Source organism: Cynocephalus volans, chromosome 1 (assembly GCF_027409185.1).
Source record: "Cynocephalus volans isolate mCynVol1 chromosome 1, mCynVol1.pri, whole genome shotgun sequence".
Taxonomy (NCBI): Eukaryota; Metazoa; Chordata; class Mammalia; order Dermoptera; family Cynocephalidae; genus Cynocephalus; species Cynocephalus volans.
In genome coordinates, this window is record NC_084460.1 from 230,319,517 (window position 1) to 230,335,296 (window position 15,780).

Here is a 15,780-nt window from a genome sequence, read left to right on the forward strand (position 1 = left end):
CAGAAAGAGGTTTGAGTATTTTCATGAAGTTAGAGCAGAAAAATGAGTAAAACACTAGAAAGGTTGAGATCTGAGGCATAATTTTTAGTGGAAAGAGGAAGCACATGAGAAATGGGTAATTTGTTCAACTATTAAAATACTCAAAAACTAGTTCCTATTTTTATAAGAAAAACATGAGTCCATAGGTATATATTTATAAAATGAGTCATATTGGGTCCATCTTTTAGAAATTCAATGTTTTGTCTGTTTTTTGCATGTATATTTTACATAGTTGAGATTGGTCTCCATAAATAGAGATCTTGTTTTTTTTATTTAATATTCTATCATGATATATCTTTTCCTTTGTTATTAACACCTTTTATGTAATATTCAGTGATTACATGGCATTACACTTTTGCTGTATTGTAATTTAATTAATCTTTCTTTTATTGTTCCTATTTTCTCTTCTAAATAATGTAACACCAGCCATCTTCGGGCATAAATCTTAATCTGCATTATTGCCTTCAGACAGATTGTCCAAACTAGAAATACTGAAGCAAAGGACTGAATATTTTTAAGGATCTTACTACATTTTGCCAACTAACTTTGAAAAGTTGAATTAATTTACACTTTTTAAATAAAACCAAATGAATTACTTTGTTTTCAGAGGTATTCTTTGAAGTAAATCACTTTTAAATAAAATAAAGGTAAATGCTTTACGGTAAAAGTAAACTTTAATATAGAAAACTTGTGATTCTTATAGGTTTTTCTGAAGTATTTACTGTATTTCTCAACCTAACAAAATATAGAAAACAATATAAAAATGAATGTTATTTTATTTACTGAAGATAGAGTGTATTTTTACAAAATTATAATTAAAAGAGAGTGATTTATATTGGGGAAAAATTTGAAACTAGGAGACAGGAATTCTAAATTCTGGCCTTGGCTTTACTACTAGCTGACCTTGGACAAATCACTTAACTTCTCTAAATTTTAGTTACTTTATCTATAAAATTAGGGCATCAGATCACATGGTCCTTGAGAAGTGAAAAGCAAGAGCTAAACATGTGGTAATTATTATAAAGCTCTTACTATTTTTAAGACACTGATCTTGTATTATTTGGGATGTTCTGGTGTTTAGCAATCGATTAAATACATAATGTTACCCTCAGTTTGTGCTTTTTACCCTGCTATAATCTGAATGTATATGTCCCCTCAAAATTCATATGTTGAAAACCTAATCTCTGATATGATGGTAGTAGGTGGGGCCTTTGAGAGATAAATAGATCATGAGGGAGGAGCTCTCATGAATGGGATTAGTGCCCTGATAAAAGATGCCCCAGAGAGTTGCCTTGTGCCCCTTTTTATGCCATGTGAGGTTATAGCAAGAAGATAACCCTCACCAGGCACTGAATCTGCTGGTGGCTTGATCTTGGACTTCCCAGTCTCCAGAGCTGTGAGAAGTAAATTTCTGTTGTTTGTAAGCTGCCCAGTCTATGGTATTTTGTTACAGCAGCCTGAAAAGTCCAAGACACAGCCTTTTGGCTCTCTCTTCATTTAATTTAGGACCACCTTATTGAGAAAATAGATCTCAAAGGGTGAGCACTTATTCTGATTACAATAAGAGGATAAATACTCCATAGAAAAACCATATTTGTCTATATGTGATTTTTCATTCAAGTGTGTCATTGTATACATACAGCCAAAATACCGAGCCCTACGTATGAACTTGTTAGAGCAGTTAGAGGTAGTCATTTCTCCAAAGGGATAGCGTGGATCAGGCCATTAAAGAAGCTCAATTTCTTAAGATTCATTTTGACCAGTCTCCATGATAATATATATTATGCTCATCAAATGTTGTGAGTTGGAGAAGGGAATTTATGCTGACATCATTAGTCTACATTTATTGAAAATATTTTCTGTTGAGCTCTGTAGCTGTCATTAAATTTCAATTAATTTATTTCATAGGTATATAAATAAAGTGTTCATAGCATCATTAATTCAGGCTGCACATAATGTGACAGCTGTTTTTGGGTAATATAATTGGTGTTCTAATTTTGAATTCAGTTAAATTGACTATAATCTTAGTTTTTTGTGTTTGCTTTCTTTATTTCTAAAACAAAATCTTTTGTCACATGGTAAAGAGAAAAGCATTTTAAATTATAATTTTGAGGATATTTGTTCTCTATTATCAGACTACTTTATGAATCTTAATATTTCCTGATTCTGCAATGTTGTAACAAAAGAAAGCATTACTAGAATCTTGACGAATAAGATTCAATGAAAATTCTTAATAAAAATGCCAACAACTTACATAGGTTTAATTCCTAAATTCAACTTTGCAGCCTTGGAATTTGATAATAATATAGTATGTTTTACATGTTAAACTTTTTAGAAGATATTAAATAAAAGTATAAAAGTATTTTGATTTGGAGCATATTTGTCTGAAGTATGTAAAATAAAAATGACATTCCTGAAAATTAAAAAAGTAAATATGCATTCACCTATCTGTCTACTATTACATATAGTTATCAAAGATCATCAGAATAAAAATTCTTCATTTTTAAGAATTTCTAATTTTAATGGTTTGGGTGATGATACACATGGTTTGGTTTGGAGGAAAGATTCTTTTAAAAGACAGTACAGTTTTGCTTGCTAAATCGTTATACTAAAGCTTAGTCATGTATGGAGAAAGCTGCCTAGTAATTAAGAATTGACATTTTAACATGGTATTTGCAACAGACATATTGGATATTTAATTAAATGGAGCATTGCTTATTTTTAAAAGATTGACAAAAAAACCAAGCTCTCCTTGGCAAATGAAATCTTTATAGTAGCAGAAGTGAAAAACCTGAAGGATGTCGCTCATTCTCTGTTTGGATGATGCAGAATTGCTCCAAGCAGTAAGCTTACTGTTTTCAGACAGCATTAGCAGCATCAGCAAATACAACTGTGTCAGCCTCTCTTAGTATGGGGTGTTTGTAACTGCACAGGAGAGACGATAAAACAGTATATGAGATTTGGTATCTTGATGATAGCTTAGACAGATACTGATGAACAGGTCTGCTGTTTGATGTTTTCTTCACTAGCCCTGAAGATGCTGAGAGATAGAGATGGCTGTGATTATCTTTTCTAAGACAGGAAATGCAATCTTTAGGGGTTTCTGGAAATAGAAAGGTCATGCGGTCTGGAACCTGTGAGCCTTTTCAATCTCTAAGTCATCAGGTATGACCTCCTGAATTATGATGATACTGTTAGAATGTAGCGTTATTGCTTTTCTGAGTTCTTAGTCATTTTGAATATATTAATCAATGTAATTATTTATTGTCATATTTTCCTTAGGATATTTGAACAATATTTACAGTAATGGACAGCAGCTAAACAACATGAATATTAGAAATGTGTATATGTATGTGTGTTTGAGTTTATGTTTACTTTAGCTTTTTGGGGGAAGTGGGGAGTAAGGGAAGAGATTCTTTATATGTGGTTAACAGCAGGATTTGAGGCTCTTCAGATTTTTAAAGATTAAACCCGAATGGAGTGAACTTGCATCTTTTACTTCAAGTGATAAAAATAGCATAAATTGATTGAACTGATAAGGGTACATCATAACTAGCTGCTTACAGATAGTGCTATAAACTTTTTTTTATCTGAAATTTCTTAAGAATAGATATAGATGGTGCTACTATTGTAGTGTGCCACACAGCAATAGAAGTTTAGTGAGTAGAATCATGTTTATCAGCATCTGGCTATAAGCTAATTTTCTGAAATTTATATTGCCATATCTGAACTGTTTTAAAAGACATTGGTTTTAATCATTCTTCAGATCTATTGAAATACTGATGCTCTTGGTGCTCTTAATGTAGATATCTGCTAAAGCATTGCTTATAGATGAAAGCAGACTGTGAATCTGTTTTTCACAAAGAAAGCTTGTGACATTTAAGCTTGCTGAAGATTTTTTGACCTAGAGAGATTCAGCATTTGCTTACTTTCATTTTCATTCTGACTACATTAAAGATTAAGACTTGACTACATTAAACATGTTAACTACAAAGAGTCAAGTGTTGTCACAGCAAAGGATCTGGATTTATGTGTTCAGTTTGTTCTGAAACTCTGCTATTTATTTAGAATATTTTTACCTTTAAAGTTATGATGCATTTAACTGTGGTTTGTTATAGCATATCCTTAGAATTACATACTTGAGTAAGAAACTACCTGTATTTGACACTCAGATTTTGAAGGAAATATATTTTATTTGTTTTTTATATTACACATATTTCTGCCTCAATTGTAGAGAACTTGTTAGATACTCCATATTAAATCATCAAAAAAGATTAAAATGTTACAGCATTTCTCAATGAAAAGATAGTTTTAACATTATGATTCTGTAGCATGATTATGATTTAATTAATGCCACATCAAGATGACATGACATAGTATTAAAAATGAATATATTTAAGGAAGGCTGGAACAGTGAATTGATTCAGTTAAGGGTGTTTCTCCTTTTTAATTAAAAACACATTGAAAAAATTCTACCTACTGATATTGGCTATAATTTATATGTTATTCAGGCTACTTAGCCAGCTTATATTCTTATTAGTAGGGAAGATTGCCATATTCTTAAGCTTGATTAATTTTGGAATGATTTGAGTATACCTTTTAGTTGCTACAAAACCTGTTTAATCTGTTAGAATTTATTTCCAGTATTTGCATGTATTAGTCACTATGAGTACATTCTGTTTCTTGGCATTGCTTTGGGATTCCTCTAGGTATTGGCTTCACAGCATTCTGCTAGTTCTTACTGTATTTATAACCTTTCAAAAGATCCAGACCATTAAGATTTTTGGTTACTTTTTAAAATGGCACTTAATTGAGGATATCTCAATAATTTTGCAAGGTGGAAAAAAATTACTGTTTTAGAACTGTCTTTTTTTTTAGAAATCAGAGAGAAATTTATCTCCATTTTTGTGTTGAAACACATTACATTAAAAGGTAAAGACTGGTTAAAATGTAGCAGACATGTAAATATAATGTCAATCTTTCTGTGCGGCGAATGTCAATCTTTCTGTGTGGCGAGATGATCTTGATCTTTTGAATGGTGAAGTTGATTGTAAACCTGCCCAGTAACAATTGGTCAACTTATTTTTATAAAGATTGCTTCTGTCTGTACTATTTTACATATGCATTTTGTTATACATCATAAATGTTTTTAAAGGCAAACTGTCTATAAACAACTATTTGAGTAATTCTTCAATTCAGTAAACGTGAAAACTGATCATTTGCACAATACTGTATTTGTTGTTGTGAGGAATACAGAAAAAAAGTCATTTCCTGCTTTCAAGGAGATTATGAAAAAATGTATGCAATAAACTGTTCACATTTTGAATTGACTTTTCAAAGGTGTTTTGCTATGACGGTTTTAACTTAATCTAAAAATTTATGAATACTAGAATGAGTTATATGTAACTCTATTTTCTCTTGTGTAAATTTCTTGGTATTAGAGAAATAAAAGTTTGGGTAAAAGTGTATAATCATGTTTTTCATAATCTTATTGACAACTGTATTAAATTATTTTAGAATTCTTAATTTATTGTACCAGGGCATAATAAACTGTGAATCAATAAGATAGCTTTGTATGTTTTATAAGCAATCATTGTCAGTTTATTTTCAGAATAAAGGTGGACTGAGCCCATTGGTAGGAGGCAGAAGCAGGGATCCCAAGAATCAGCTCTAAGTAGGGATATAACCAATCCAGTCTAATGTCAAGCTAGGTATGAGAAATAAAGTATTTTGGAAGTGGGTTTTGACTTCATATGGATTAAATTTTGGAAATAAAGAGTAGCAAGTGTGAGAATCTGATGTTAACTAGATCATTTGAAGAGTCCTTTGAATAAAAAAGGGGGAATAGGATTCCTCAGGCTCTGAGAAAGAATTAGTTCTTCTCTGAGGGAAGAACTAGTTATGCAACTAGGCCTTAGCTGCCGGTGGGCAGTTGAGCAGTACTCTCTCTCTTTCATACCAGTATGCTTGCTGAAAGTAGCAGTGAGGTAGGTAGAGCAGATGTAAAACCCTTGTTTCCTCAGAACCCCAAACTGGGGCATGCTGCCCAATAGTGCATCCCATGTCTGTTTTCTTGTATCAGAGCAATCAAAAAGTAGATTTGTAAATTCTTCTGGTTTGTAACAGCTGGCTGCAGTAAGAGGCTGTGTTGTGTGGTGGTTAAGTATCCTGACTGCCATGTTCGCTGGGTTCAGATCTTAGCTATACTATTTACTGGCTGTAGGACCATGGGTCTGTTCCCTCATTTGTAATATACGGATACTAATTGTATCTACCTCAGAGTTGTTGTGAAACTTAAAGTTTATGTAGCATTTGGAAGAGTACCTGGAGTATGGCATGCACATTATTGTCAACATTATTTGTTAACAGACTTTATTATATACATTCTAAAAGCTAGGATAGGCTACTGGTAGAAGTTTATAATGGTAATAATGCAGTTTAGTTTTGTCCCTTTATCAAATAAGAAATCCAGCCAAAAACATGTGCTACACTGGAATACAGATGCTTATAAAAATGCAAACAAAGAATGACATACTACATCTGATTAAATTCTAATATTTACTGAAAATAAGAATTGTGAATTGATGATAAATTTTGTTTTTAGGTTTTTGTGTCTCCTTACCAGGCTGATTTAAACTCTGTTATGATTCTTTATGTGCAGATCCTTCACTTTCCTGTATTTTACCAAATACTTCATTCATGACAGAGATTACCCGGCCTTTGAGCTACTTTAACAGCAATTTCAGATCTTTCTTGATTATAATTTAAGATTACAATCAAGGGGTAAAAATCAAGGTTTAAGGAAAATAATAAGGGCAAATTTACATAGCTGAAATTTAATAATCTGAATTATTTTCTTAAACATCAAAAATGTTCAGGACAAAAAAATTCCACTGAAACTTAACTTTAGCAATTTTATTTATTAATGAGCATTTTTCTTCTAGATGAAAGACTAAAATGAAATATGTTATATACACAATACTGTATCTATATATGAATAGAACAGTTGAAGTTCCTGTTTAAGAGAGGATGATATTTTGAATTGCTGGTGATTATATAGGGTTAAAACATCTATGTATCTGCTTAAAAATTGTTGTTAAACTCCTAAGTACAAGTGAGTAATTTGATATTTGGATGAAATTTAAATGCTTAAATGTCACATTTTGTGACATCTCAAAATTTCAGTTCTCTTCTCTTGAGCAATTTCCTCAACATGCAGCTATTTCCCCAAAATTGGCACAAGGTGAATGGAATCTCAGCATAATGCAATTTGTTCAACAAACAAACATTCATAACCCCACAGTGCTCTGATAAGCATAATACTGGACAAGGATATAAAGACCAATAGTCCCTGCTTTCAGGAGGTCAGAAGTAGTGAGTTATAAATATTAAGTACAGGTAACTATAACAGAATGTGGAAAGTAGTGAGTGCCGTAGAGATTCAAAAGAGAGACGAAATAAGTATAAATTATTTTGCTGGAGTTCAGTGGGCAGAATATTTTAAGCTGAGCAAGGAGAGAAGAGATGCTACACTGGGAGTTAGAGAAGTACAGAAAAGGTAGCACCTGAGGCGGACCTTGAGGGTTTGCCAACATATGAAAAATGTCATTTAAGGCAGAGCAAACAACGTGATTAAAGGTAGGGAGGCAAAAAGAAAATAAATAACATGTTTGGGTAGTACAGAATAGTCCATTTTGTCTGTAGCCTAGGGAAGTAATTCATACTATCACAGGAAAGGTTTGTTGGGACCAGATAGTGTAGAGTCTTGAATACCAGATTATGATTTATAAACTGAGAACATTTCTTTGCTGATCTACTTATTCCTGGAGAAAAATAAAATGAAAAATTAAAAAGCAGTACCTATATTTTGAAGTCATTTTCAGAGGTCTAACCCTCTTGAGACTTTAAAAATGAAAATTAAATTCCTTAGTAGATTTACTAGTTAGTAGACAAGGTAGGGGGTAGAAGCAAAATGAAAGATTTTAATAAAATTTTCTATCAAAATTGCACATGAGAGCATTCTCTGTCTATCCACAAGCAAGCAAAAGTCCTAGATTTCAGAACCTAAGAGACCTCCTGCTTTTCCCTGATGTAAACTCTATTTTATTGGTAGGTAATCTGATTTAGCTTTGGCTTTGTTTTTGACATTTCCTAGAACAAGGACAATCTAGTGGGATCATTTCAATATAATGAATACTCGTGTCACTGAGGTGAATATTTGGATAAAAAGGACTTTGTTATAGGAAAAATTGGAAATAGAAATTGCTATTTCTAATTATGGAAGCCACATGGATACTTTGGTTTTTCTCTTTGTTCATTTAGAAATGATAAAGTAAATCATCATTGCTAGTACTTTTAATATTGCCTTTAAATCTTCTACTCTGTACACCAGAGGCATTTCAGAATTGCCTAGGGTTAGTAAAAAAGCTGGGTAACATCCAAGAGCATCTTTCCTTTAGATATGATGGCTGGGATATGACTTTTAGTATCAGACCAAAGAAGGTATCATCTGTACATGGAAAATGTGAAAAAATTAGAATGTAATTCTGTTATTTAGTATATCATCCATGTAAAGTATGTCAGAAGTAAAACTCCTAGAGTTTCACAAGGGTGAGTTAAAATAAAACAAGACACAGATGCTGTTTTTAGAACAATAGCAGACCCATATATTTAAGAATTCTGTTTCTTCCTGTACATATCTGTATTATTCAAAAATCCTGTTTTCCAGAAGTTCCTGTGAAGTTTGTTTTAATTAATTTTAGTAACTTCACTTTGCCTAGGAAAGAGTCATACACATGGTAGGGGCCCAACAAATTTTCAGTACTTGTTTTAGAAAAATAGACCCATTTCTAGAAGAAAGCTTGGAGACCATTGGGCTTTGAGTTGCTTTAAAACTTCTAAACATTTAAAATTATTTTTCTTTCTTAAAAAGCAGACAAGAGACATCCAGGGATGAGGGGCTCTTTCTTCACTTCAAGCCTTTAAAAAATCATTAAATCATTAAAAAATGATAATACAGGAATATCAAGAAGTAAAATAAATTAAAAAGGTAATTGATTATTCCTTCATCAAGCTCCTCTTTTTTAATTTTAACATTTATTTGTGCATGTTTGTGGGGTATGGTGTGTTATTTCAATACATGCATATACTGCACAATGATTCATTTAGGGTAGATAGCAGAGTTTTGTACCTATTAGTCCACCACTTCTCCTCCCCGTCTCCCATCCCCCCTACCCTCTAGGCCTCTGGTAACCATTATTCTACTCTCCACTTCTATGAGAACCACTTTTTTTTTTAAGATCCCACATACAAGTGAAATCATGAAATATTTGTCTTTTTGTGCCCGACTTACTTAACATAATGGTTTCTAGTTACATCCATGTTGCTGCAAATGATATCATATTCTTTTATAGCTGAATAGTATTTCATTGTGTGTGTGTATATATATGTGTGTGTATATATATGTATATATATGTGTGTGTGTGTGTGTGTGTATATACACACACACACATATATATACACACACACACATATATATATACACACACACACATATATATACACACACACATATATATATATACACACACACACATATATATACACACACACATATATATATATATATACACACCACAATTTTTATATCCATTCATCTGTTGATGGGCATTCAGGTTGATTCCATCTCTTGGCTTTTGTGAATATGAGAGTGCAGGGGTCTTTTGATATATTGATCTCATTTCCTTTGGGTATATACCCGGTAGTGGGATAGCTGGATCATACAGCAGGCCTATTTTTAGTCCCCTGAGGAACCTCTGTACTGGCTATCCCAATATACATTCCCACCAACAATGTAGGAGGGTTCCCTTTTCTCTGCATCCTCACCAGCATTTGTTATTTTCTGTCTTGATAATTGCCGTTCTGGCTGAAGATGATATCTCATCATGGCTTTGGTTTGCATTTCTCTGATGATTAGTGATTTTGAACCTTTTTCATGTGCTTGTTGGCCATCTGTTTGTCTTCTTTTGAGAAATATCTGTTCAAGTCTTTTGCCCAGTTTTTAATTTTTTTTTGAGTTGTTTGAGTTCCTTATATATTCTAGATATTAGCCCCTTGTCTGATGTGTGGTTTGCGAACACTTTCTTCCATTCTCATCAAATTCCTCTTTCTAAAAGGCAGTAGAGACTGGTTCCAATGAAGTATATTGCAAAATGTATATTATTATTTCTACCCGTGTCTCTTTTTTTTTCAAATTTGATTCAATCTTATAAATATTTAGTAATTCTATTGTATAGTAGGGAGGGAGGCTTTATAGCACAGTAGTTAAGAGCTAGGACTCCTATATTTGGATCTCATATCTTCCACTTTACTGGCAATTTTTATATTAGAAAAGATACCTAATCTCTCTTTTCCTCAGTATTGTCATCTGTAAAATGGAGATACTAATATGCTAATCTCTAGAGTTGTAATAAGAATCAAGTGAATTAATTAATACTTGAAACACTGCCTAGAGTGCTTGATACAGTGCCTAGCTTAATAAATATACCCACTGAATTAGGTGCATTTGAGGAGAAAGCTACAAATATGTGTGTGTGTATACATATATACACATATATATTTAAAGCATACTGTATGTACATATATTTATTACAAAAAGTTCATGGAAATATTCATATTATCTTTTAATTTCATTTTTCCACAAACTTTTGAAATGCCCTCATATAAATACATACTAACATACATACACACACATTCTATTTTAAGTATATACAGTACACTAAAAAAGAAATTAAATAACTTGCCTAAGATCAAAATTGCCAACAAAGAATAGGATGATATGGGATTCAAACCAGGAAGTGTAACTCCTGAACTGCTGCTCTTAATCACTGTGTTGTAATGTTTCAGGTTACATACATCTGAATTAGATAGCCATGTGCAAATTAGTATATTCTAAATGCCAGATTGAGACAAGAGATATCAAGGTAAACTGAAACTACCATGGAAGACTTCATGGAAGAGGTGTGACTTGGCTTTCACTGATTTCATTACACTTTGCCTGTCTGGTTTCTTTTCCACTGGAAATAATATATATGAAGTCATTAGCACAGTTCCTGCATAGGTGCTGAATAAATTGTATTGTTATTATCATAATCTTTATGATAATTTCTTCTTAATCTCTCCTTATAAATGTAACCTACAGTTTGAAAAACAGAAATCGAATTTATACTCATGACTTAAGTTACTGGTCAGTGGTTCTTAATCGTGACTGTGCTTCAGAATCAAATGCATAGCTTTTCAGTAATACTGATGCCCCACACTTGTCTCAGAAATACTAAAAACGTCTATGGAGATAGAACCCAGGGTTCAATAATTTCAAAAAGCTTCCTGAGAGAATCTTAATGAGCAGCTAAGGTTGAGAACTGCTGCTTTACAGCTGATGACTTCTGAGTCTATAGCTCAAATCCATACCTTAACCTGTGTCTAATGTTCCAGACATTGCATCCTGTTAGACAACTCTGTTCATTTGTCTTATAAATATCTCATACTTGGTATCTCCCAAACTAAATGTACTGTTTTCTCTTTAAAACCTCTTTGTCTTTAATAACATGATGACCTGACAATCATCCTCAATTTTTTAATCCCAACCTCAGATCCAATTAATTAGCAAGTTAGGCAGATTTTTTTTCCCTAAGGAGTCCAAACTCTTCCCCTTCTTTCCATTCCCTATTGTCTTGGCCTTGGTGTGAGCTCACATTCATTCCTCATTGGGACTATTGTAACCATTTCTTAACTGATCTTTCTTTTCCTCTCCTCATCCCTCCCCAAACCAATCCACTCATTACTCAGCTGTCAGAGTACTCTTTCTAAAATATAAACTGGGAACAGGTATTTGCCTACTTGAACTCATTCAAAGGCTTCCCATTGCCTTCAAATTAATTTTCAGAGTTCTTTGCATGTCATACAAGTCCCTTAGTTCTTTTTTTTTTTTTTTTACTTCCAGATTATTTATTTATTTATTTTTTTTTTTGTGACCGGTAAGGGGATGGTAATCCTTGGGGTGGTGTCGTCCGCACCACGATCAGCCAACCAGCCATCCCTATATAGGATCTGAACCCGCGGCCTCAGCGCACTCAGCGCCACACTCTCCCTAGTGAGCCACGGAGCCGGCCCAAGTCCCTTAGTTCTTATTGGTCACCTCTTGCTACATCCCAACATATACGCTTCACCTACTCCATCTATACTGAGCCATTTGTAGTTTCCCCACGTTCATTCACCACTTATTCATTTACCGAACAAGCACATAATGAACACCTATAGTGTGCTAAATTCTTGGGGATCCGTAGTGAACAATATAAAATGTGTGCAATCTTTATGTGTAGTAGCGAAAAGAGTCAGTGAAAAATTCGTCGAAGTGTGATGTGTTTAACAAAAGGAATGAAAGTAAAGGGTGCTAAGGGAGTCTAAAACAGGCAATTTACCAAATATGGGGATGGGTGAGAAAAAAAAAAAAGCCTTTCCGAGGAAATCATATTTAAACATCTTTAATTAAACTTAGCCTTAAATTTTACGAGTTAAATATAAAGAGACAGGCTCTCTCAACCTTGTAAGATGCTGTTCCTCTGCCTATGATGCCTTTGGCTCCTCATTTCTCTTTGTTTTTGTCTGGCTTGCTTTTTCTTATTCTTCAAGATTTATTTAGGTTAAGCCTAAATAAATGTTTAGGTGTTTTTTTCCTTATGTTTTTCTGTATTCCAATATTTACCTTAATTGAAGTATAATACATGCTATATTGTAGTTATTGATTTTCTTCTGTCTTGACTATGGATTATTTAAGAGAAAAGGCAGTGTCTTTTATTTCTTTAAAGCCAGCAGCACTACAGTGCCTGGCACATGACTAATAAGTTTTTGTTGAATGACAAAATGGGGAATGAGAATGAAATGTTCATGGAAAAATATGGCCTAAATCACTTTGGACATTAGGAATTCATATTAGCTGAAGTGTATAAGTAGGGTTGGATCAGACTCTGAAGTGTTTTAAAGTTAAATTGAGCAAGTTTAGATTTCATGCTTAACTAATACTAGGGTACTTCAAAGCCCATGGAAAAATAGAATTAAAAGATAATACGAATCTTTTCATTAACTTTTTGAAGTACCCTTGTATAATATCTTTGTAGAATAGCATATCAGCTAAGAGCATTGAGCTGCCTTTCCTGGGAAAGTTTCTTAATCTCTTTATGTCTCAGAATACTCATCTGTTTTGAAGATTTTTAAGAGATAATGTGTGTAAAGTTGCAGCTCTGTGCCTGGCACATTGTAAGCCTTACAATGAATGTTAGTTATCATTATTATGCAATTATATGCAACACTGAGAAAAATCAGACAGCTAAGGGACTAACAGTTTCAGAATGTTGAGTTAAAATCATCCAGTGATTAACCATTCAGATGGCAATCAGGAAACCAAAATTTTAGTTCTAGTTCTAGCTCTGCTATTGGCTTGAATGTATCTTAATTTCTGCCCACAAAAATTACGGTAAGAGTACTAGTATTAATGCTTTCCTCACCAAGATTGTGTCATCATTTGGGATATGTAAAGAAAAAAAACCTGTCAAATTAAAAAGAGTGGGGATTTATATCCTTTGAAGTCACTGATAACACTGTGCTTTTGTACAAGCTGTGCCATCTGTCTGAAATCCCCTTATTCACACTTATAATCCTGTTTGTCCTTAAAATTCAGTGCTAGCATAAATTAGTGACATTAGGTACCCATTTATGTACCCCGTAGAATACTAAGCCTACTTCTGGTATAGCACTTACCATGTATGACATTTAAAAGAGTGCATACTTGTAGGTTTTCTGCCTTAGAATGTGAAATCCTAGAAGACAAGTATGTCTTTTAATTCAGAATCCCTAGTACCTAGTACAGATTCTGCCACATGTTAAATGATTAGTAAATATTGGCTTGATAAATAGATTATATTTTATAAATTAAAGAATACTGAAAAATGCTTTCGGGTAACAAAGAAAATTTCTGAAGCTCATTCAGGGGTTGTTTACTGTGAACTGAAGATTTGAAAAATGTGTTAATTATAGTGAATATCTATCTTTCTTTCTTTCCTTCTTAACACCGGTTATGAGTGAGGATGTGGTATTTCTCTTTCTGTGTCTTGCTTATTGCACTTAACATAATTTTCTTCAGGCTCATCCATGTTGCTGCAAATGGCAGAATTTCATTCTTTTTTATGGCCAAAGAAAGAAAGAAAGGTAGGTAGGTAGGTAGGTAGGTAGGAAGGAAGGAAGGAAGGAAGGAAGGAAGGAAGGAAGAAAGAAAGAAGAAAGTAGGGAGGAAGGAAGAAAGAAAGAAAGAAAGAAGAAAGAAGGAAGGAAGGGAGGAAGGAAGGAAGGAAGGAAGAAAGAAAAGACCGCAATAATATGTTGAACTTTTAGATGGAGAGGATAAACCTAAGGATACTAGAGATGGTGAGAGGGGGAGGGAGAGAGGAGGTTTGGGAGTGATACATCAGGTAAGGGGTGTAAAGAAAAATTATGGTTTATAATAATGAATATGCTAATAAAAATTTCTAAAAAATAACACTCCCCCCCACAGAAAACAATTATAGTAGGTAATAATAGTAGCAGAATAAGTATTAGTAATGCAAGAATAGTGATAAAATAATTTTACTCTGACTGATATGTTGTTCTGAAAACATAGTAGGGATAAAGATTAAATAAAGACAGGAGACTAAGTAAAGCTAACATATAGAACATATACAGCTACTTTTCCTATCTTCAAAGATCCTATTAAAATGACAAGCAATGGTATTTTTATTTAATATTTTTTATTTTAACTTACACATTGTAATTATACATACTTATGGGGTACACTCTAATTTTTTTTTTAAATTTTATTTTGTCTATATACATTGTGGTTGATTATTGTTGCCCCTTACAAAAACCTCCCTCCCTCCTCCCTCTCCTCCCTCCCCCCCAACAATGTCCTTTCTGTTTGCTTGTCGTATCAACTTCAAGTAATTGTGGTTGTTATATCTTCTCCCCCCCTCCCCGGTTTTTTTTTTTTTTTTTTTTGTGTGTGTGTGTGTGTGTGTGTGTGTGTGTGTGTGTGTGAATTTATATATTAATTTTTAGCTCCCACCAATAAGTGAGAACATGTGGTATTTCTCTTTCTGTGCCTGACTCGTTTCACTTAATATAATTCTCTCAAGGTCCATCCATGTTGTTGCAAATGGCAGTATTTCATCCGTTTTTATAGCTGAGTAGTATTCCATTGGGTAGATGTACCACATTTTCCGTATCCACTCATCCGATGATGGACATTTGGGCTGGTTCCAACTCTTGGCTATTGTAAAGAGGCTGCAATGAACATTGGGGAACAGGTATACCTTCGACTTGATGATTTCCATTCCTCTGGGTATATTCCCAGCAGTGGGATAGCTGGGTCATATGGCAGTTCTATCTGTAGTTGTTTGAGGAACCTCCATAACATTTCCCATAAAGGCTGCACCATTTTGCAGTCCCATCAACAGTGTAGGAGGGTTCCTTTTTCTCTACATCCTTGTCAGCATTTATTATTCTCAGACTTTTGGATATTAGCCAGCCTAACTGGAGTGAGATGATATCTCAGTGTGGTTTTGATTTGCATTTCCCGAATGCTGAGTGATGTTGAGCATTTTTTCATGTGCCTGCTGGCCATTTGTGTATCTTTCTTTAAGAAATGCCTATTCT

At 33.5% G+C, this 15,780-nt stretch overlaps 1 protein-coding gene across 2 annotated transcripts in view; it reads left to right on the top strand.

Annotated features, from left to right (window-relative positions):
* Nucleotides 1–3,123: 3,123 nt before the first annotated feature.
* SLC4A10 (solute carrier family 4 member 10) overlaps nt 3,124–15,780 on the top strand; it is a 246,420-nt gene continuing 233,763 nt past the window's right edge. For both annotated transcript variants that reach the window (XM_063092448.1, XM_063092456.1), the window contains exon 1: nt 3,124–3,204. In XM_063092448.1, the coding sequence (XP_062948518.1) occupies nt 3,124–3,204 (81 nt within the window). The remainder of the gene's footprint in view (nt 3,205–15,780) is intronic.